Source organism: Haliaeetus leucocephalus, unplaced genomic scaffold, assembly GCF_000737465.1.
Source record: "Haliaeetus leucocephalus isolate CR32 unplaced genomic scaffold, Haliaeetus_leucocephalus-4.0 Scaffold656, whole genome shotgun sequence".
NCBI lineage: Eukaryota > Metazoa > Chordata > Aves > Accipitriformes > Accipitridae > Haliaeetus > Haliaeetus leucocephalus.
In genome coordinates, this window is record NW_010973092.1 from 14,657,407 (window position 1) to 14,677,411 (window position 20,005).

At 39.5% G+C, this 20,005-nt stretch overlaps 3 protein-coding genes across 3 annotated transcripts in view; 2 read left to right on the forward strand and 1 right to left on the reverse strand.

The window, feature by feature from the left end:
- Positions 1-453, reverse strand: part of NUDCD2 (NudC domain containing 2) — a 3,927-nt gene extending 3,474 nt beyond the window's left edge. Inside the window, exon 1 of the mRNA XM_010579125.1 lies at positions 157-453. Within this exon, the coding sequence (XP_010577427.1) occupies positions 157-345 (189 nt within the window). The 5' untranslated portion in view covers positions 346-453. The remainder of the gene's footprint in view (positions 1-156) is intronic.
- Positions 454-569: 116 nt separating this feature from the next.
- Positions 570-14,721, forward strand: HMMR (hyaluronan-mediated motility receptor (RHAMM)). The gene is made up of 17 exons (XM_010579124.1): positions 570-655; positions 1,777-1,875; positions 2,500-2,576; positions 3,423-3,503; positions 4,266-4,454; positions 4,770-4,856; positions 5,382-5,482; positions 6,592-6,666; positions 7,694-7,872; positions 8,696-8,844; positions 9,187-9,401; positions 10,025-10,141; positions 11,021-11,179; positions 12,876-13,028; positions 13,139-13,238; positions 13,484-13,660; positions 14,190-14,721. The coding sequence occupies exons 1-17, from the start codon at positions 610-612 to the stop codon at positions 14,433-14,435; spliced, it is 2,250 nt and encodes a 749-aa protein (XP_010577426.1). The 5' UTR covers positions 570-609; the 3' UTR covers positions 14,436-14,721.
- A 3,777-nt stretch (positions 14,722-18,498) lies between these two features.
- MAT2B (methionine adenosyltransferase II, beta) overlaps positions 18,499-20,005 on the forward strand; it is a 13,396-nt gene continuing 11,889 nt past the window's right edge. Inside the window, exons 1-2 of the mRNA XM_010579249.1 lie at positions 18,499-18,528; positions 19,009-19,146. Coding sequence (XP_010577551.1) covers positions 18,499-18,528; positions 19,009-19,146 — 168 coding nt within the window. The remainder of the gene's footprint in view (positions 18,529-19,008; positions 19,147-20,005) is intronic.

Genomic DNA, 20,005 nt, shown 5'->3' on the forward strand with positions numbered 1-20,005 from the left:
TGCGCCCCCGGGGGGGCCCCCCCGCGGCCCGCGCCCCCCCCGCCGCTGTCCCCGTCCCCCTCACAGCGCGGCGCCCCCGGGGCCGCCCCCGGCTCCCCGGCCCCGTCCCCCTCACAGCGCGGCGCCCCCCCGGGCCGCCTCCCCCTCCCCCGCTACCTGCAGCACCTCCTGGCCCCGCACGGAGAGGGCGATGTGCCGGCTCTGCAGGCTGCAGCGGACGTCCTTAGCCCGGGTGCCCGGCGGCACCCGCACCTCGATGAACACCTCCTCCAGGGTCTGATACCAGCGGCCCCAGGGCGTCCCGCAGGGCACCACCCCGCTCCGCTCCTCGAACGGAGCCGACATGGGAGACGGCGGCCCCGCACCTCGCGGCCCGGGCCCGGAGGCGAGCGGCCCGCCCCGCGCATGCGCGCAGCCCCACCGTCACCCTCCTCCCACCCGCCGGCATCTCGCCGGAGCGGCGGTGCGCGTGCTCCGTGCCAGCGGCGCTGACTGGCTGAGCCGGCCTCGAACGGGAGGAGGTGATTGGCTGACCGGGGCGCGCGCTGGTGGCCGTTGGTCCCTTTGAACGCCGAGGGGGCCGCGCCGCGCCGAGCTCCGTCCGCCGCCATGGCCTTCTCCAGGGCGCCGCTCCGGCGCTTCAACGAGAGCTCCGGTACGTGCGCGGCGGTCCTCCGGGGGCGGGGAGGGACCCCGGGCCCTTCGTGGTAGTGCTAGGGGGAAGGGGCACCGGCTGCGGTTACCTCCGCGTGTCTCAGTCCTTCTGCCTGTGCTCCCCCTGTAACGGTGTGTCTGAGGGCCGCTTGTCCAAGCCCTTGTAGGAGTCTCCTGAGGAAAAAAAATTCCAACTACAGGTCGAATCCTGGTCGTAGGTAAAGGGCTACTAAATACAGCAGCGAACATGCATATATATGTTCGTAGTAAATAAAACAGTGACAAACCAGGATTTGCTAGCCTTCTGATACAAAGCTACAAGAGAAACCTACAGAGCTAGTCACAACTGAAGTACTGCTACTGAGAGCATTTTCTAATGCAAAAGTTTCTCACTATGAGTTTTTGGCTGTACCTGAATGCCTCTCTGCTACCGTTGCCTGTTCTCATATTAAATGAAGCTGCTCTCATTTGCAGAAAGCTGAAGCAAGTAGGTAAGCGTTTACTGGGCTTGAAACCACCCGACTATAACGATAATTGCATGAAGAATTTGTAGCCATCTTGTTTCTGTCTGCTGTTTCCCTTAAAAATGTTTAATTTTTAGAAGAACTTTTAGGTTTGGTTTTTTTTAATAAAAGTTTAAGTAACTTAGTTCTTTGGAGGAAAAGTTTGGCATTCAACAACATCTAAGTAGTGTCTTCTAAACTGGAAGAAGATGTTTAAAAAAAAAAAAAGCAACAGTTAAGTTTGCTTTTTATCCTTTAACGCTTTAGGCTGCCTTTTTCACCAATTGCCATGAAGATCTTCCCACCATTTGCATTTTTTCTTTATGGAAGTTAATGCACTGCTATCACTAGTAAGATGCCTTGCAATATTGTATATGTAAATCACAGTTTCTAATTTTATTAATGTGTAATAAACCAACCCTTTCCGCTGCCATGTGTGCTGTATATTTTCATGTTTATGGGAAGGATGAGGAGAACTGAGACTCCAGTTGTTGATTGGGGTTTTTTATTTTTTTAAGCGGATTTAACTTAAATGTGTTACAAGCCTCAACTCATTGAAGTTGAAAACCCTATCATTTACCTTAATAGTTCTCTGCTGTTCTGAAAATCTCATTTCTAGTTTGTACCCCGCTGCAAGGATCCTGTGATGCTAAATCTTCAGGTGCACTGAAAAGTTCTCTGTTCTCTGAAACATGTCAACGGGTTAGAAAACAGAAGGGTAAGTAGTCATAGAAGTTGCACAGAACACAATGGTATAATATCTTTGAATGCTACAAGTGTTAGTGCTTACATGCTATTACTACTCTGTTCTTGTTTAGAAATTGTTTTATGCTGAAGGGACTCACTGCCTACCTTCTAGCTCAAGAGGACAGCAACTGTAAAAACACATCTAACTGAATCTTCCAAAAATAGCTTTATATGACTTCTGTTAATTAGGGGGACCTCTGGAGATGAAATAAATGATTTAACTACTTCCTTAACCTTGGTTTTAGTGATATTTTGATGGGTTTTTCAGATATAAAGCATCCCTCAGTTGAAAACTGACAGCATGGATCTGGAAGGTGGGGGGGAAACTTGGCAGAAGCTGAATTCTCAAAACTGGCTGTCATCGGGTAGTCTCTTTCTAAACTCTGTCAAGTGCCCAGATGACTAATATTGGGCTGCTTGTTGGCAGTAAGAAAACAACTGGCATTAGGTGGTGAAGTGCATAGTCTTAATAATCAGGTGGCTTTCTGTCTTTTGTATAAAAAGTTAATTAACCTTGTCTAGTTTGGTTAAATTTCCCTCACTGTGTGCATGCACACCCTCTTCCTTCACCATTCTTTTCTGCATCCTTCTGCAGGTGAGGTAAATCTGAACAGTGAGAAGAGTGCACCGACCCCTGTAACTGGAAGGAGACTCACATCTCTCGGATCAACAGTAAGACTCTTGTAGTGTCTGTAGCACTGTTAAATTCCAGCTAAACCTCACTGTGACTAGTTAAATCATGTTGCCCCTTTACACAGTTACTATTAACCTACCTGAGCAAACCATGAAACACACTATTATGCCTGTATTCCTTAGTAACTAAGAAGGAAAAATGAAATTGCAGCGTCTATGGGAATCACATGATGATTACTTGGGACTACAGAGTGGCTTGTAATCTTTGGTGTTACAATGCTGGGGTTTTTTGCCTTTTGCTCACCGTGTAAATACGCTGTGTCTGCTTCTTTTTAAGAAGACCCTGTTTCTGTTTTCATACAGGGCAGGTGGACAGGGCAGAGCAGAAACCTAGTGGTAAAAGGAACAAAGAGGGGATGATACTGTATAAACAGGTTCTCAGTGCAATGTGCAAGGATGTGGATTTGAAGATGCATAGCTTAACAAGTTGAAAAATGATAACTCTGACTTACTAGTTTTGTTTACTAGTACTCATGATGTAGGATGAAATTCTGCAAACCAACCTGTGGTTAAGAGATTAAAGTAGTTTTTATGGAGTTTAGGGGGTGCTAATATCTCAAACTTCCTTAATCTCCTTTCTGTCACAGTGGTTATGAGCTGTCCATTCACAGTAATGCTTATGAGAATGTACAATACTAAAACCCACCCTAGCCTGATACTTGTCTGCCCTATGTGTGGGAGAGAGATGTTTGCTTTTTATTTTGTGTGTGTGTATCTTTAACGTATTGTCTAGATGAAGGCATCCACTCCTATATTTAACTGTGTTGTTAAACTAGTATGCAGCTAGAGATCAGTTTAAATTTTTTAATACATCTGTTTTCAAAGCCAGCTCATGGGACTCTGAAGCCTAAAAAAGATCTTATCCTTATGAAAGAGAAAAAGAAACAGAAGGCACTGGAGAAGGAGGTATGAACACATTATGTGAGTGGAATCCTGTAATGTTTTTCCCACTTACTGTAATAAAAAATAACAAGCTGGTAAAATTAGCTTCCTTTGCATAACATAGCATACAAGTAGTTTGCAAACAGCTCTGTGCAGAACAGCAATTATCAAATGTTATGGTATGTAGAAAGCACTGTGTTTGTTAATGGAGTTACATTAATTCCTGTTGATTGTGAGCAGCTATGCAGCCAGTCTTTTTTTTTTTTTTTAAAAAAAAAGAACCAAGTCCTATGTTCTCTACCTCAAAAAGGTTCTGTTTTATTTAGCAACTGCTTGCTGAGATTTTTGCTTACTAATTGACATAATTTTAAAGTTTAAGAGGCAGCTAGCTTTTCCTTATCAGTACACTTCTGTGTACTAATCTCTGCCTCGTGTCTCAAATGTCACATTCTGTTTTTCTGTTCCACAGCCAAAAAGGAGAGAGAGTTGGCTTCTGTTGCAAGTTGAAGCTAAGACTTTTCTAACTTTAACATGTTGTAGTGGCTCAATAGCATAAAATAAGTCAGATGAAGTGCTAGGACTGTAAATCTGTGGTGTGTAGTAAGAGAGAATTGTGGTGATTCTGTTACCTCCTTTCCTGCAAATGACAAAGTTGAAGATATGTATTCTCAGTGAAGGTTAATACAGTTTGGATACTTAGCCTCTCCAAGAAAACCACAGGTATAAATTAATGATGTAATTTAAGAAGAATAATAGGAAATAGAGAAAATACTTCTTTTGTTTTAGATTCGTGCATTAGTGAGAGAGCGTGGAGAGCAGGATAAAAAACTTCAGGCTCTGGATGAGGATTTTGTTAAGATTGAAGCAAAGCTGAGTGCTGCAGTTCAGGAGAAAACATCTCTTTTGGCAAATGTTGCATGCCTAAAAAAACAGCTTCTGGAACTAACGAGAACCAATGAACTTCTCAAGTCAAAGGTATTCAGACAAATAAGTGCATCTTTGCTTTTCGTTTGCTGTTGTTAAGCTCCCTGGGCAAGAACAAACTCTAGTTGCTGATCAGCATCTGTTTTCTTGTTCCCCGTGCCCCTTCACTGGCACAGGGATAGAGCATGTCTGGTTGGGATCTTGTGCGCTTCTGTCTAAAGAGAGAGCGGGACCTGCTAACATCCATCTCAAGGATGGGTAGAGATAAGTGTTGTGGGTGGGAGGGGGACACTTTTATTAAGAGTGTGAAGAGTAATTCATTTGAAGGAGTTATGCTTAGTGGTTTTTATATTCATCTCTAATAAGCTGTCTGAAGATGGCATGCAGAAGAAAATGAGCAGCCTATGCATGGAGTTAATGAAGCTCAGAAACAAGAGGGATACTAAGGAAAAGGTATGACCACTTGCACTGCACAGGATAGTAATTCTGAGCTGTTCAGGAACAGACAATAGACAAGGGCTTACCACAGAACTGCAGATCATGTGTTTTTTCTGTCCTCAACTCAGTAGTTTCCTCTACTTTCTGTAGAGTGAAAATAGAGAAAGATCAAACAATGAACGTTATTGATTTTGCTGTTGATGCACAGAGTAAATCTGAGTTAAAGTAAGGAAGCCTAGAAATACCTCTGTAACAATATCAATCTGTTGGTCAGACTTAATTTCTTTGAAAACTAGTGGTCCTAGGTACAGTTTGAAACTCTTCTGCATGTTTGCAGTTTTTGGGTTGTGGTGGTGGTTTTAAGAAATGGCTAATATATTTACAGAGGGGTACTTGGAATCACATTTAGTGTAGTGGTAAGCACTATCGTTAAATTGTAGTTACAAGTTAATTTCAGTTTACCACTGTCTCTTAGACGATGGATTTCTTTTTTTACTAAATCTCATTTTGGTGGTAATATTTGTCTTTTTTTTTTTTAAGATTGCATTTGCAAAGCAGGAAGACATGGAAGTGAAGTTGCAGGAAGTGCAAAGGAATCTAGAGCATTCAAAAGGAAAAGTAGCACAGTTAGAAGAAAAACTGTAAGTAGTAAGGAAGGGAATTGACTTAGATGGTATTATATCATCTAGCTGTGCTTACATGCTTACACCTTATGGTAGGCACGTAGTTTAGGGAAAATACTGGTGGTCTCCCTACTAAGAAGGAACAGAAGTAATTAGCATTTGTAACCTGGAATAAATTTGATGGAATGAAGTTTTAGGAACTGCTGTGTTCTTATAAAATGAACATACAAAATATTGTTCCTTTAGTGTATCTAACCTTTTTCCAAAAAACTGTATCATCTCAACCCTTTGTCTTCCAGCATGGTGTGGGTAGCGTTTTCATGGGTATGGAGTGGGGAGGGAAGATTTGTCTTGAGAAAAGAATTGTTGTTCATCTTGGACCAAGACATTCATGTAGATTGGATACTTCAGTGTCTGGCCCTTTAGACTATTAAGTTAGGAATAAGCAAGAATGAAAAAGTGTTGGGCCAGGAGTTGAGATCCTAATTCAGTAGCCAGGCATTTGACACAAATTTGATGGACGTGTGTGTATTCTCCAGCTAAGTGTATTGAAGAGTTGTTGTGGTGCCTTCAAAGTTGCTTCATAGCAGCCATGTTCTCTGAAGAAAGGCAACTACCAAGTGTTTTGGCTTAAGCAATTGTAGAAAGAAGCAGAAGAGAGAGTTCCAAATCAATGCTTTCTATTCTGCCCAAATAATGTCATTTGCTGCACAGGAACAGTGCACTACCATATAGGCTATTTCTGAGGATGGTAATCTAAGGAGGATGAACTTATAAGGTATATTATGTCAATTTTGCACTGCAGCATCCTTCTTAAGCTTTCTGCATTTACTTAACATCCAAGTGCTCAAATATGAGTAGAATTTCTATATTTATGTTAGAGTTAAAATACACAAAGGTAATAATGCAGGTAGTGCAATTCAGAAAGGGAGGAAATGATAATTTGTCTAGCTAATGCAGCTGTTCTAGCATTCTTGCTTGTGGCAGAATATGGCTCAGCATCTTTACTACTACTCCTAAGTCATGATTCAATGGTTTATTTCTACTTGCTTATCTGTAAACAAACAGCTTACAAGTAGCTCTGAATTTGTTTAAGTACATCCATCATGAAAACCTCCTGGCTTTAGGTCTGCTACTGAGAGAGGGAAAGTTGAAGAAAAGTCTGACACTGAAAAACTCCTGGAATATATCACAGAGCTCAGGTAACGACAAATTGTTCTTGAGTTGGACTGGGTAAGTTAAAAGCCAGTAAAACTAAGCCTCCTTTATGACTGGTGAAGTAGTACCTTGGCAACAATTCTGTTTAACAGTATTAAAATAGAGGGGGAAAAGAAATCAGGTATTTTTCCACACAATGGAAAGGAGTCATAAGATATTATTTTAATTATCTGTCTAAATGTCTCTGTGCTTTTCCAGGCTAAGCAATACTACTGGAAGAGCTTTGTATCAGGGTCCTGAAATCATGTTTTTAGCCTGAGTTACTTGTACATAAATCAAGCTAAATCCTTTTTCTCGAAGGTACTGTCAGTAATGTCTTTTAGTCCTCGCTTGTAAAACAATGCATGGTAGGGCAAAAAACCACACAATCTTGGCTTCCAGTGAACTTTCCAATACTCCAACTTGTCTTTAAGAGCTGCGATGAATTATGTATGTATGAGCATCAGTCTGATTCTAAAAATTACTAATCCGGTGTTTTGTAACTGATTGAAACTCTAACCAGTCTTCACAGTAATGTGTCCCTAGCTCAGAACATGGTGAAAATACAACAGTATTTAATTTTAACTAGTTCACTCTTTGCGCACCCCCACTGTCAATTTACTCATTGAGGTACCTCATCAACTGGCTATATATCTTAATATCCTGCTTATTCTTGTAAAATCTGGTTTATTAATGTGTATGCTTTTCTGTGAAAACTCAGCTTTGTAAAAAAAAACTGGATGTAGCAGTCATCTGTAAATCAATTATAGTGACTAATTCTGTTTTAATCAAACCTTTATATATTATTTGTGTGATTGTGTATGTTTCTTTTTAAAAAAAAAATCAATGTTGAAATAAATTGCTATTAATTTTAATTAACATGCCTTAATGTGCAAAAACTTGTGTCTGGGAAATTAGGTGAAGGCAGTTTTCCTGTTGGAAACCAACAGTCCTAAGCATTTTTCCTTTGTGCTGAAGTGTAAGCTTACAAGCAAAATTTAGTGGTAACAATACCTGAATTTTCTCCTACAGTAGTGTTGCAGAAACAGCTGAGAAATACAAACTAGATATTGCCCAGATGGAAGAGACACTGATGAAGAAAGACCAAGATATTGAGCTCCTGAGGGATACTCTCAAAACAAAAGAGGAAGAATCACTTAAACTGGTAAAAGAACTTAATGAAAGGTGTCAATTGCTTCAACAAGAAAAAGGTAATTGTTAGTGCTTGTATGCTGTTCCCACATGGGGGATCACTACCGTGTCTTAAAGCACCTCAAATAGGTTAGTTCTGAAAAGTCAATTGACAGGTTTGTTCCGAGTTAAAAGTCATGTCTCTGAGCTCCAGCTGAAAACAGCTAGGCATATTTCTAACAGTATGGAAACCACCTTGAATGTGACATCTGTTAAGTCTAAATTTGTATTGCCATAGAGGGTTACTAAGGTAGATAGTATAGGATGAAAATTGTTTACATAGTGGGAATGGCTTTAATCTGAAAGGTGAACACAAATTACTTGTTCCTTACTCTTCATTGAGAAGCAGCATGATATTGTCTTAATTCACTGTTAGCAGCCTGTGCTTAAGTTCACTGAGGTATTGGGAATGAGCCTAGGAGCCCTTCTTCACCTCTTTCTCCCCTCTTCCCCCAAACTAGCAACTCTGCAGCCTGAGACTGGTAGTCAGTTCTCTGTGTACCACTTGGCTTGTGTGCGCCAGTATTATGTGGAAGAAGCTTGGGGGAAATCATTTAGTTGTTTTTCCCCAGCCATACTGCTGTTCTGATGAAGGCAAATTGCTTGATCCAAAGACTCCTGCTGTTTGAAAATAATTTTCAAAGTGGTTTACTTGCAGCCAATTTTGAGGAGTTTCCAGATGGGTTAAAGATGTGGTTTTGGTTTGTTTTGGTGTTTTTGTTTTTTCCCCCCTTGCTTAGCTTAACTTTAAAACTAGAATCAAAGTACTATGAAGAATAGATCTTGTAGCTCTTTGAATATAGAGAATGGGATTTGTGTTATATTGATAATTCCTCTGTGCAGAAAAAGAGTTGTCTGAGACCAAAGGAAAATACCTGAGTATGAGTGCTGAAATAGAAGACCTGAAAAAAAAAATTGGCTTAGAAGAACAAGAACACCAAAACCTGCTTCAGAAACATGAGGAGGTGGTCTCTCAGCTGCAGCAAGAGAAGGTAAATACAGACAAATTTTTAGACAAATTTAGACATATTTTTAGACAGCCTAAAAATAGACTCTAATCCCAATGACTGGCACTAAAGGTTCTGATTTTGGTTACACATAAGATTGTTGTATTAATAATGGTCTAATCTGTGGAATGTACAAGTGGGTGCTGGCCAGCAGAAACTGTGTGTTATCCAATAGATCTAAGAATCATAGCTGGTATGATGGGTATTATGGTTCCTCCTGTAGATTTGACCTTATTCTTGTGCTTTAAAGTTTGAACACTGCAGATTATCCTTTAATGTCTAGAGAAGTACTGGTACTTTTAAAATCTGTGGTACTTTGGCTTACAGGCGTCATCTGCATCAATGCACCAGAAGCTACTAGAGTTTCAAGATGAGGTAACAAGTGAGAGACATCTTCTTCAAGAGGAGCTGAATGATACAATGAATGAGCTGAATAAATTACATGCGAAGGAAAAGAAAGCTGAGAAATTGGTGAAGCGATTGGAACAAGAAATCAAATCTCAAGCTCTTGAGCTTGCGCAGGTGGAAGTAAAGTTGAAAGGGTTTGTGAAATAAGTTTTCTGATTGTAAAGCTTTGAAAGAAAAAAACGTTAAATCAGTAGTATAAACAAAGCTTCTGAGCCTCATTCAGGTTTTAAAGAGACCTGAACAGAACTGAACTTATTTCTTCCTGGTTGTTGATTATTGATACTGATTAGAACTAATCACTATCAAAAATGACTTGAATCAGTTTTATGTTGTCTGAATTTAAAACTATTTAATTAGTATGCTGACACTGGCTTGAAATGCCAGTACTGTAGTAAAGTGATGCTGCTGTGAAGGGCCAACTACATGCATGTTGCATTGGGTGTTTCTGCCCTGGAGAGGGCAATGACTAGGAAAGCTTTTCAAGCAAGTTTTTTCTTCCTTTCACGTATTGAAAATTTACTATTAGGTGTTCAATCTATTCTATAGCTATCCTGGAAAATAAGGGGAGGGGGAAATGCTTTAGTTAAATCTGTTATGAAGATTGTGCTTTAATACTTGAAGTTCTGGCAGAGAAGTTACTGGTTTGTCACAATTAATTTATTGCTGCTGCTGCAAGCCTTCTGTAACTGATAACAGCATTTGGTAATGTGTTCAGGCATACTTATCTGCAGCGTGGAATGCTGAATTTTTATTTCAGGAAGAATGCCGAGTTGGAGCAAATCAATGAAATGCACAGTAATGCTGTTCTGCAAATCCAAGAAGAGCATAGCAATACATTGCGTAAACTTGGAAAGACTGTTGCTGAGTTTGAAAGGTATTTAAGTTTCGTTAAGATCTAGGACTGGGATTATCTCTAAGATTACAATAAAATATGCTGTTTATTCATGTGCCTTGGTACTTAACACTATATATGAGCATTGGTACAGTATTAGAGCAGAGGATTTTGTGATGGAGTATTTGATGGCATTAAGAAATTCATTTATGCTTTTTGAGTACTAGTCAAGTGTAATGATGTATTCGGTATGTAGTTCAGGAAACTGTTTCTTCTTCCAAAGTGTAACCAATTAGAATACTCAAGTGCTCTTGAATCTCAATGAGAGCTGTAACTAGTGATGGTGTTCTCTTAGCACTAAAATCTCTTGCAAAAACACTTCTTGTTTAGGCTCAAAACTTGCACAGAATCGGGATTTGTTTTCCTACAGTTCTTGCAGATCTGTCCTCTCAGATATTCAGGTTGTGAAAGTATTTAAAAAGTGATACTGTTATTGTTAAGTATGCAACACACCCATGAAGGATCCACTGGCATGTTAGCCAATGCAAGCTGCAAAGAGTAGGTCTTCTGGTGTTTTAAATAAGCTTCAGATATAGTAGATCTTTTTGTGTTTTAAAATACCTACCAAAATGTGAAAATACCTGTGTCGCAGAATTTGTCATAGTGTTACTGCTTATGGCTTGATGGAAATGTGTGGGCGTTTGCTTGGGGGTTTTTTTTGTTGCTTGTTTGGGTTTCGTTTGGTTTTGGGTTTTTTTTAAACTTTGGATTTATCAGTGCCTGGACACTGCCATATGTCCAGATTATAAAAACTCTTATACTTGTTAGCGTGAGCTTGTATTGCTCTTTTAAGGCCTGAACATGTCAATCTGTATTTTGCCTGAAATAACAACATTTTTCTTATTTGTATTGTAATACCAGCTACAAGAAGACGGTAGCTGAAGAAATACGCAGTCTTAAACTGGAGAACACCTCTCTGCAAGATGAAGTTGCCAACCTAAAAAAAATAGGCCAAGATAATCTTCAGCTACTTCAGGAAGCAGAATACACTAAGACCAAAGCAAAAGAAGAATGTGCAAGGTACTAGACAGACAAACTTTTCCTTAAGCTGAAGAATGCCAACTAAGGCTTAGCTTCTTAACTAGAATGTAACATGATGGTCTACCATATAAAATCAGTATTTGGTGTAAGCTTAAGTTTCTTCCTTTTCCCAGTGCAGAGGGTTGAAAATATTGACAAACAAAATTCATTAAGTTTATATATGCGTTAGAAAACTGGTTTGTTCAATCAATTGCTTTGACTTTCTCCTTTATGTGGAACATATAGGAAAAGGAAAATACTTAACTGAAATAAGTTGTAATATTGTCTTTATCAGAAATATCAGTCACAGTGACTGTTCCACAAATAAGATCCACAGGGGCAGACAAACAAATACTTAATGCAGAGCTTGCCATTTGCCACTCTACTCTGAATGATGTGTCGCCTCAAATCCTGCTGACAAGCAGGTGCCAGTTAACCATCCATGAATTACCACGCCGCAGCGAGGTAAACAAAGGTCCTCCCTTTGCCAAATATGAAGCACCACAGTGCAGCTGATAAGTAGTAACACCCAAGAAATCGTCTTAGGTCACTAGCTGAGGACGTGTTTCTCTGACTGTAACAGCAGCTTAGCGGTGTATGTTCTCTTTCCAGCTCACTGTGCAGAACATGAGAAAGTCCTTTGCTGTGGGCAAGTAACTGACTATTTGAGGAAATTGGGGAGTTTGGTCTTAAAAGGTCCCAGTGTACTATCACCTGTATTAGGCAACTGTGGTAACTGCTTCTACATGAGTTGCATTATGGAAAATACTGTGTATGTGCTGGAAGATTTCCTTCCCCACTTCTTTTAATGTAGTTCCTAGCTAGCTTCTAAAGCTGAAGCTGAATTTAAATCACAACTATGCTCTAACATTTTTAACTGTTGCATGTGGATAAATCACTTGCTCAACTGCATTAAAATGCTGCTTTGGCAAAACTGAATTGGGCATTTATGATCTTCCCAACGCTTATCTCTTTGCTGATTTATCAAGTGCTTCTGTAAAGTTTTGTAATGCTCCTGCTGTCTTGTTCACCCATAGCCAGTATATTAAGATTGTCCAAAGGACAATTACTCCTTATCCCAGCTTATTTTAAAACTTCTGTGCTGCTTAAGATGTTGCTCTTTCTTTCCTCCCCACCTGCTTAATATTGCTTCCAGTTTCTATTAGAGCTGGTAAAAGAAAAACAACTGAAGAGTTATTTCCTGTTTGATTTCCTGGTTGTGTGTGGCATGGAAGGAATTCTTAGTCTCCACCTAGGTGATATAACCAACAGCTGAGTTTGGAGAGGGAAGGGAATGCTTTTAGGTGTATAGTTTTTGAACCCTTGAGTATATCCACACTGAACAGTCTTGACTAGTTTCTGCTTGAGCAAACTTCTGCATGTAAAGTCTAACTACTAAAGTGTCTTCCTCTAAAAGCTAGTGGCATTAAACAGCCATAAATAAGAAACATAGGATCTTTCCTTGCTTCAAAAGTACTGCTTGCTTCCTCATAGGAGAAGTTAATGTTGTACATCTTGAACTTGATTGCTTTCTGTATTGCTGTTCTTCTCTTATAGCACTGTTTGTGCAAGCCTTTATTTCTGTTCTTCTGCTAACAGCTTTTCAATCATGGTTACTTTTGTTTTCAGATTTAGAGTAATGTAAAAAATAAAATAAATTTAAAGGTTCATTAAGGATGGATGATATTTTCCTCAGGATGCTTTTAGAAGTCCAGACAAAGCTTGCACTAAAAGAAGCAGAAACAGAGAGAACAAAAGTGTCTTGCCTTGCACAAATGACTAAACTTCAGGAAGAATTGGAAGAGCAAACTGAAGATCTGAAAAGGAAACTGGAAGTGGAAAGATCAAGGTGACTTTTGTCAAACTAAACCTGCATATTGTAGTACATCAAACTTCTAGTGCAAAGAAGTGCTGAAAGCTAATGATGAACATAATGAAACGCCTCTTCTTGCTTTTTAGGAAAACCATAAATGAAGATGTGACCTCTAGCTTAAAAGAAGAGATAAAGACCTGGCGTAATCTATATGAAGATTTATATAACAAAACTAAGCCTTTTCAGGTATGTTATGAAGTAGGTGTTTATTAGTACACCTTGACTTAAGACTTGTGCAGTTGAATCAGGTTCTGTTCTTGAGCAGTAAACATGCTATTTCCCATTCTAAGGCATTTATCCTGCAACCATTTCCTAAGGTGCTGTCACTTGAGCCAGCTATTCCCCTTCCCAAACCAATCTTTCTTTATAGATTTCAGTTCAATAACAAGCTATTTTAAAGATTTCTCAAAGATTCAATATATATATTTCAGCAACAGCTAGATGCATTTGAAGCAGAGAAGAATGCACTCTTAAATGAGCATGGTGCAGCCCAAGAAGAACTGAATAAACTAAGTGATGCATATGCTAAACTACTTGGCCACCAGAACCAGAAGCAAAAAATCAAACATGTTATGAAGTTGAAGGAAGACAATACCCACCTGAAGCAGGTTTGTGAAATGGGAAGTTAGAAATCTGTTATTCATTTGCTTGATTCCTTTGTTTGTTTCTCTAAATATTTATAGACTAGTCCTGCAAACTACTTGCTTTCTATGGTTCTTAAATTCCCTGCAAGAGCTAGCTTAGAACAAACCATCAGCCTCCAGAAACACCAAGATAATCTGTTTCAGTTTCAGCTGAATATATGATACATAGAGGGATCACCAGTGCAAATAACCACCCCTACTTTTAGCTTGGTTGGTTTTTCTTACCTCTTTTGCAGGTTCTAGACTTCGTAAACTAGCTGCTGAAAGCAGCACTGGAAAGTTTCAGGCTACCATACTGCTTAGTGGTGTTATACAGCAATTATACAGTGGTGCTGGTTTCTCTACACCTGTATGGTTTGTTTTTTAATGCCACCAATAATTTTGTTATGTATGTTTTATGCTTAGCATTAGTCAAAAGAGCTACTTCAGTAAATCATGAAGCAGGCTTTTCTCCTGTTCTTAATCTAACTTCCAACTATTATGTTTTCTTTAGGATGTCTCAAAACTGCGTGCATTGCTAGCAAAAGAAAAGCAAACCAACAGAGATCTTCAGGACCAACTATGTGCAATTCAGGGCATTAGGCGTTTTGATCCTTCCAAAGCCTTCCAGCATGATAGCAAGGAAAACATTCCTCCAAAAACTCCTCTTAAAGAAGGTAAGCTTAGATTAGATATTGATGTAACCATGTCCTCGTACCTCCTAAACTCAACCAAAGAAGGTATTGACAGTCTTGCATAGTCTGCTGTATTTGGGGAAAGGAGGAGAATGGCATCTCTTGTGTGTTTCACAGCAGATGTTGGAAGGCTGAATCAATGGGGCACTTCCAGTGTATGGTTTGCTGTTGTGCTTTCCAGCCCAGTTTCTTACAACCTGACCTGAGCAGGTGGTATGTCAGGTCAGACAACAGAAAGTGTGTTTGGTAGGGGAGAAGGAGTGTGTTACAGGGAAGCAGCTGGGTTGCTTGATCTTGCAAGATGTGAACTTTGCTTTGCTACTGTTTATCACCTACAATCTGCCTTCTGTCATACAGTGTACCCATTAGAGCCGGTCAGGTGACAGGCCACGTCTCCTGCATAGGTGGTAGGGGTGGAAGTGGCTCAGCCGGAGGTTTGAGCCCTGGTTCTTTAGCTGCTACCTGGTGGGTCCTTATACTGCTGCAGGTGTAAAGGTAAGATGCAAAAGGCCTGCAGATGAATGTAGAGTGGAGGGAAGGATGGCAAGCACGTAGGGGCGCTCAAAGGGTAGCAGTGTAGGAGAGAGTGTGGGAGAGTATAGATCTCAACCAGACCTTCATTTTACAGTATATTCCAGGGTCTGAAATTCTGTCTTGCCTGTTATGTGGAGTGTAGTGCCTTTCCCCCCCCCCCCCAGCAAACAAATAATTACTTGATGTGGTGGGAGCAATAGTGAAAAACCCAAACTTAGTAATGTTCTTCCATTGCAGGTAGTAAAAACAAAATTTAATCTCTTCTTGGTGTTAAGAAAAATATCATAAATCGCCAATAAATTCATGTGCTACCGAAGACTTCAACAGACTACTTGTTCAAGGTGAACTTGGATGCTGTATACATTACAGATTAGTAATAGTACTAGAGAAATGGTCTAAAATGTTACATTTTTAGAAAAACTATTTACACTCTTACTGAGAAGCCACAGGTGGCTGGATGTTCCAGACTCCTAGTAACATCGTTGCACTCTTGAACTCTGAAGGGTGTTCACCGTTTCACTTTTTTGTATGCTGAAGCTGCTTAGCTTCATTTCTACAGAGCAGCTTCAGTTCAGAAAAGGGTGAATAAGCACTGGAGAAGAAGGATGATAGATGAAATCTGATTTCATATAAGATTTTTTTTTTTGCATCTATCTCATGTATACAATTTTATGTTAAATTAATTTTGCTGTTTATGGTTGCTTCAATACCAATGGCAGGCATGCTGCCAAGCGACCCTTTTCCTCTGCGGCCTACATAATGTAGAACCAATGTAGAAAATTGGACTGTACAGTTAGTTTTGATATTCTTAATGGTATCTATATTCAGGACATGCTGATTTAAATCCTGGGGCTAGATATTGCAGCTGTTGATCTTCAGAAGAGGATTTTTCAGGTCAAACTCAAATTGACTGCATTCATGTAAATGTCTGCATACTGTGATTAAGATTAGTGCTTTAAGAGACATGTCTATTTTATAAGTGTTGTGCTCACTGGGCTTTTAAATTGTCATATCTTTGTAGCCAACATTGTAATTGATCAATGTTAAGTGAAGGGGAATAACAACAGAACTTGTCTTAATTGGGTGGGAGGATACCCACTGTACAGGCATTCGCATTATACAGACTTGAATTTTGGCAGGGTGGAAAGGATCTGTTTAACTGCATCTAAAATTAAGAACATTTTAGCACAATAAAAATTTTAAATTAAAGAATTTGTCTATTTCCTTCATAAATCAGGGATAAAAACCAAACTAAAATTACATCATGTAATTGACATAATGTTCTTTGTTCGAGGCTTAAATCTTCATAACAAAGCCCAATGTCGGTCTTGCTTAGACTATATATTTTCTAATCTTACAGAAATTATTTAGCTGAGCTGTACAATACATACAACCTGCAATTCCCTTATCCTCTCATTTCCTGTGAATTTCTGTTAATACAAAAGTAAATACTGAAACTTAAGTGAAATGTGGAACTCTGTTTCTGTTATTGTATCTACTAATATCCTGCATATGGGTGCTGCAGAGAGTACACAAAGCTTAGCATGTTGACTATATTGCCATTTATACTGATATTATAAGCTTACAGAGGATTGATAATACGGGGAAATGAGATACCAAAAATGCATATTAAGTCTAAGGAGAGAAATTGCTATGTCTTCTCTGTTAATGTCAACTTTGTGTATTTGCTGGATTATTTGAACTTCTGAAGACTAAGGATGAGGATTAACTTCAGGTGTTTGAATTGAGAAATACTTAGTGTTCAATTTAGCAGTTTGCCTGAAGTGCTGAGAGGCATATTTTAATAAGGAAGTTGCTGAAAGAATTTAATATTGAAGTTATCTCTCCTTATGGAGAAAAAGATAAGAGTTTTCTTGGCCGAAAGATGTAAGTGGGGTGAGAGAAAAGCATAGAGGAAATGTGCATTAGTGTGACTCATTTGATGAGAACACAAACTTACTAGAAATCATGATGTTACACAGCCCTTATAGCCACTAGCCAGAGGATGTGAAATGAGCAGTTGCTTAAATCAAACTCCTAGCAAACAGCAGGGGAAATGGCAAAAAGGGGGGAGGGGCGGGGGGGTGTGTGTGTGGTAGAAATCTGTAAATAACTGAAAATGGACGAAGTAACAGTCCACAGCTAATCACACTAGAGTTTTTATCACAAGATGGCATTAATCTCTCATGCATGGTTGCTGGAAGTTGCATGCTTTCTGTGCTGCTCCAGGCCAGGTTGGATGGGGCTTTGAGCAACCTGGCGTAGTGGAAGGTGTCCCTGTCCGTGGCAGGGGGGTTGGAATTAGATGAGCTTTAAGGTCCCTTCCAACCCAAACCATTCCAGGATTCTACTCATATGGGGATTTTTAAGGCAAAATCACTAGTCATAAATCAGAACGTCAAAGGCTGTTGAAAAGCCTTCATGCCAAAAAATGAAAGACATCCTTAGTTTAATGTGTTTTTAAAAATGTGAATAAGCCTTTTATTTCAAGAGAGATGAGGGCAAGTGAGTGTTAACAGAAGGTTCCACAAAACTCAAAATGTGGAAATGGGGACACTGACTTAAGGTACATTTTTTTAACTGAACCTCAGTTTTGGTGTTTGACGTGTCCTGCATCAAGTTAGCAAGAGTTTGTCCAAGGGTGAAAGTATACCAACTGAAGCAAAATACTGCAGATATTGCAGGACTATGCTCTTTTATGATGGCCACAGCCTTCATTTTAAAACTTTCTAGCTTATTTGGCAGTTATGCTTAAGTGTCATTTTAAATCTTTTTTAGGCTATCAAGAGCATGCTTATGTTGACAAAAGAATAGGGAAATTCTAGCAAATAATGATGCTAGCCTTACAGCAATGTTGATTTTGGTTTTAGCTTTAAAATATAGATAAATACCGTAGGGCAGATGGGGAGAGATGTAAAAAGTGGAAGTAAAGGGGAAATTTTGAGTGCTTTGTGTCAACTTCAATCTAAGTGCTTTTGTCAGTTTCATGCACGTGTGAAACATATTAAAAACTGAAACCTTGATACTGGTAGCTCAACTGACTTAAGTATTCACTGCAGGAATCAATTACTTTCAAGTTGTGGAACACGCCTTTTTTAATTGAAAAAAGATGTAATTTTACAAGAAATTATTTCTCTGATCATCCATCTCACTGTATTGTAGGAAGATCGGGGTTGTACTTAGTTTAAACATAAAATGAAGAGCTGCTAGAACCCTCAACCTGGCTGACCTAATTAGAGCCCTCCTCCTGTTCCTTATAAAAGGAAAACTGCATAAGACTCAGTGCCAGTGCTTTGAATAAATTTTCTACACACAATGGCTGCACTTGCTCATGCTGGCTGTTAAGAAGTAAAAATTTAAGTTCATACTGAGCTGCTTAAATGGTACCACTGGGAACAAATGAAAAGCGTAACAGGATTCAGAGCCACACGTGATATAGGGCTTGGATTAGCGTTTTGGTTTCAAAGGTCAACTGAGCTATTGCTTCTTCCAGTCCATGTGCTCTCTGCAGGCAAAAGCAGACAAAGGGACAAATGCGCGGTTGAACTGCAATAATTTCCTAGGCTGATATAATTCCTTCTATAGTTTGAGGCAATGCCTGAAATGCTGGTGGAAACGGAGCAGGTAAGGCTCTGGATATTTGCATTAATAGATTGCTGCCACGCTTTGATTACAGAATCTAGGGGAAAGGAAACAGGAGGGGAGAGAGAGAGAGACTTAATTACGCTTTAGTCTCTGTGAATTACAGTCTGAAATGTTAATTTAATGAGCAGTGCATTTAGTCACCCAGTGATGCATTATGCTTAAATGAGTGTGGTATGCACTTTGATAATTTTTTTGTTTATCTATTCCATGAAATAAGTGTTTCACAAAGTGAACATAATGATAATAAAGAAATTGAAAATATAAGCTAGAATGCTACTGAATTCAGTGTAAATATTTGAGAGAAAAATAGACTAGATTCTGTTACGAGGATAACAAATTACAATAGGTTTTGTAACTGTTATACTGGTGACAAAAATGTGCAAGTCTTTTTACAGGCCATTTTATGGTTCTAGTTTGAGGCTGGTTTTAATGCTGACCCTATTTTCCTCTTGCTCTAAGCCTGGAGGGCAAAACTTCTATTTCCACTTCGTTGTTTTTGTTACGATGTACAGTGAGCTCCTTCAGTCTGTGTGGGGAGGACAGGGTGTGACATTAGAGGTGCTTGGAGTTGTTACCGTAGCTCTGCTCAACAGTTCGGTATTTCTGTGTAGATTTTTCTTCTGAATTTCAAGTTATGAATTGCTGGTATTTTTAATAGAATTCTAAGATTAATGACAGGGAATGACATGTCCATAGCTTATTACAAGGAAAAATGGGGCATCTGCATTCCAAGAAGGTAGAAACCAGCTAAAGTGGTTTATATATATACATATGTACTTATATTGTCCTGCAAATGCCATGTTTTTTTTGCCATAAGTAAAGGTCATTTATTATACTACTTGATTTCATTTTTAGTTGATTTTCTGATGTCTCTTTAACTGTGTGTTAACTCCTGTAGTATCAGCTGTTTTTTCCCCTTGATTACCAATTAAATACTATTTTAATTAAGTCAAGCTGAAATAAATTTATTAGGTGAACATGTCAGTGTGACCATAGCTAAAATAAATCTTGGCCGCTAATTCTTATACAATCTATTTAACTTTAGTCCTGTTGCTAAAAACACTGTTAGGCATCCAGTCTTTGCCTTGGTGCGGGGCAGAAGCAGCGCAGAGAAAAGCTTTGTGTACAGAGTTGTGATACCTCAAAAACTTGCACTGGAAAAAAAATAACCTTTGTCATCTTGTAGGTGTAACACTGCACGCAGTGATTGCTTTTGAGAAAGCACCCCCCTTTCCCCTTGGGCTTTAGCAGTTGCTTTTATATAAAGCTGTGGGTAAAGACAATTTGAAAATGTGCAGGTTTTTTCCCCTGTTCTCACAGGAAAAGGAAACGCTTTCTTCTGAACGCCTGCCAGAGCCCTGCTCGGGGTAGCTCTTGGCAGCCCCTAAGGTGTTTTGCTCTAAGGGCGAGGTTTCCCTTCGGACGCCGCCGGCCCTGCCGGTTCCTACGTGCGGCC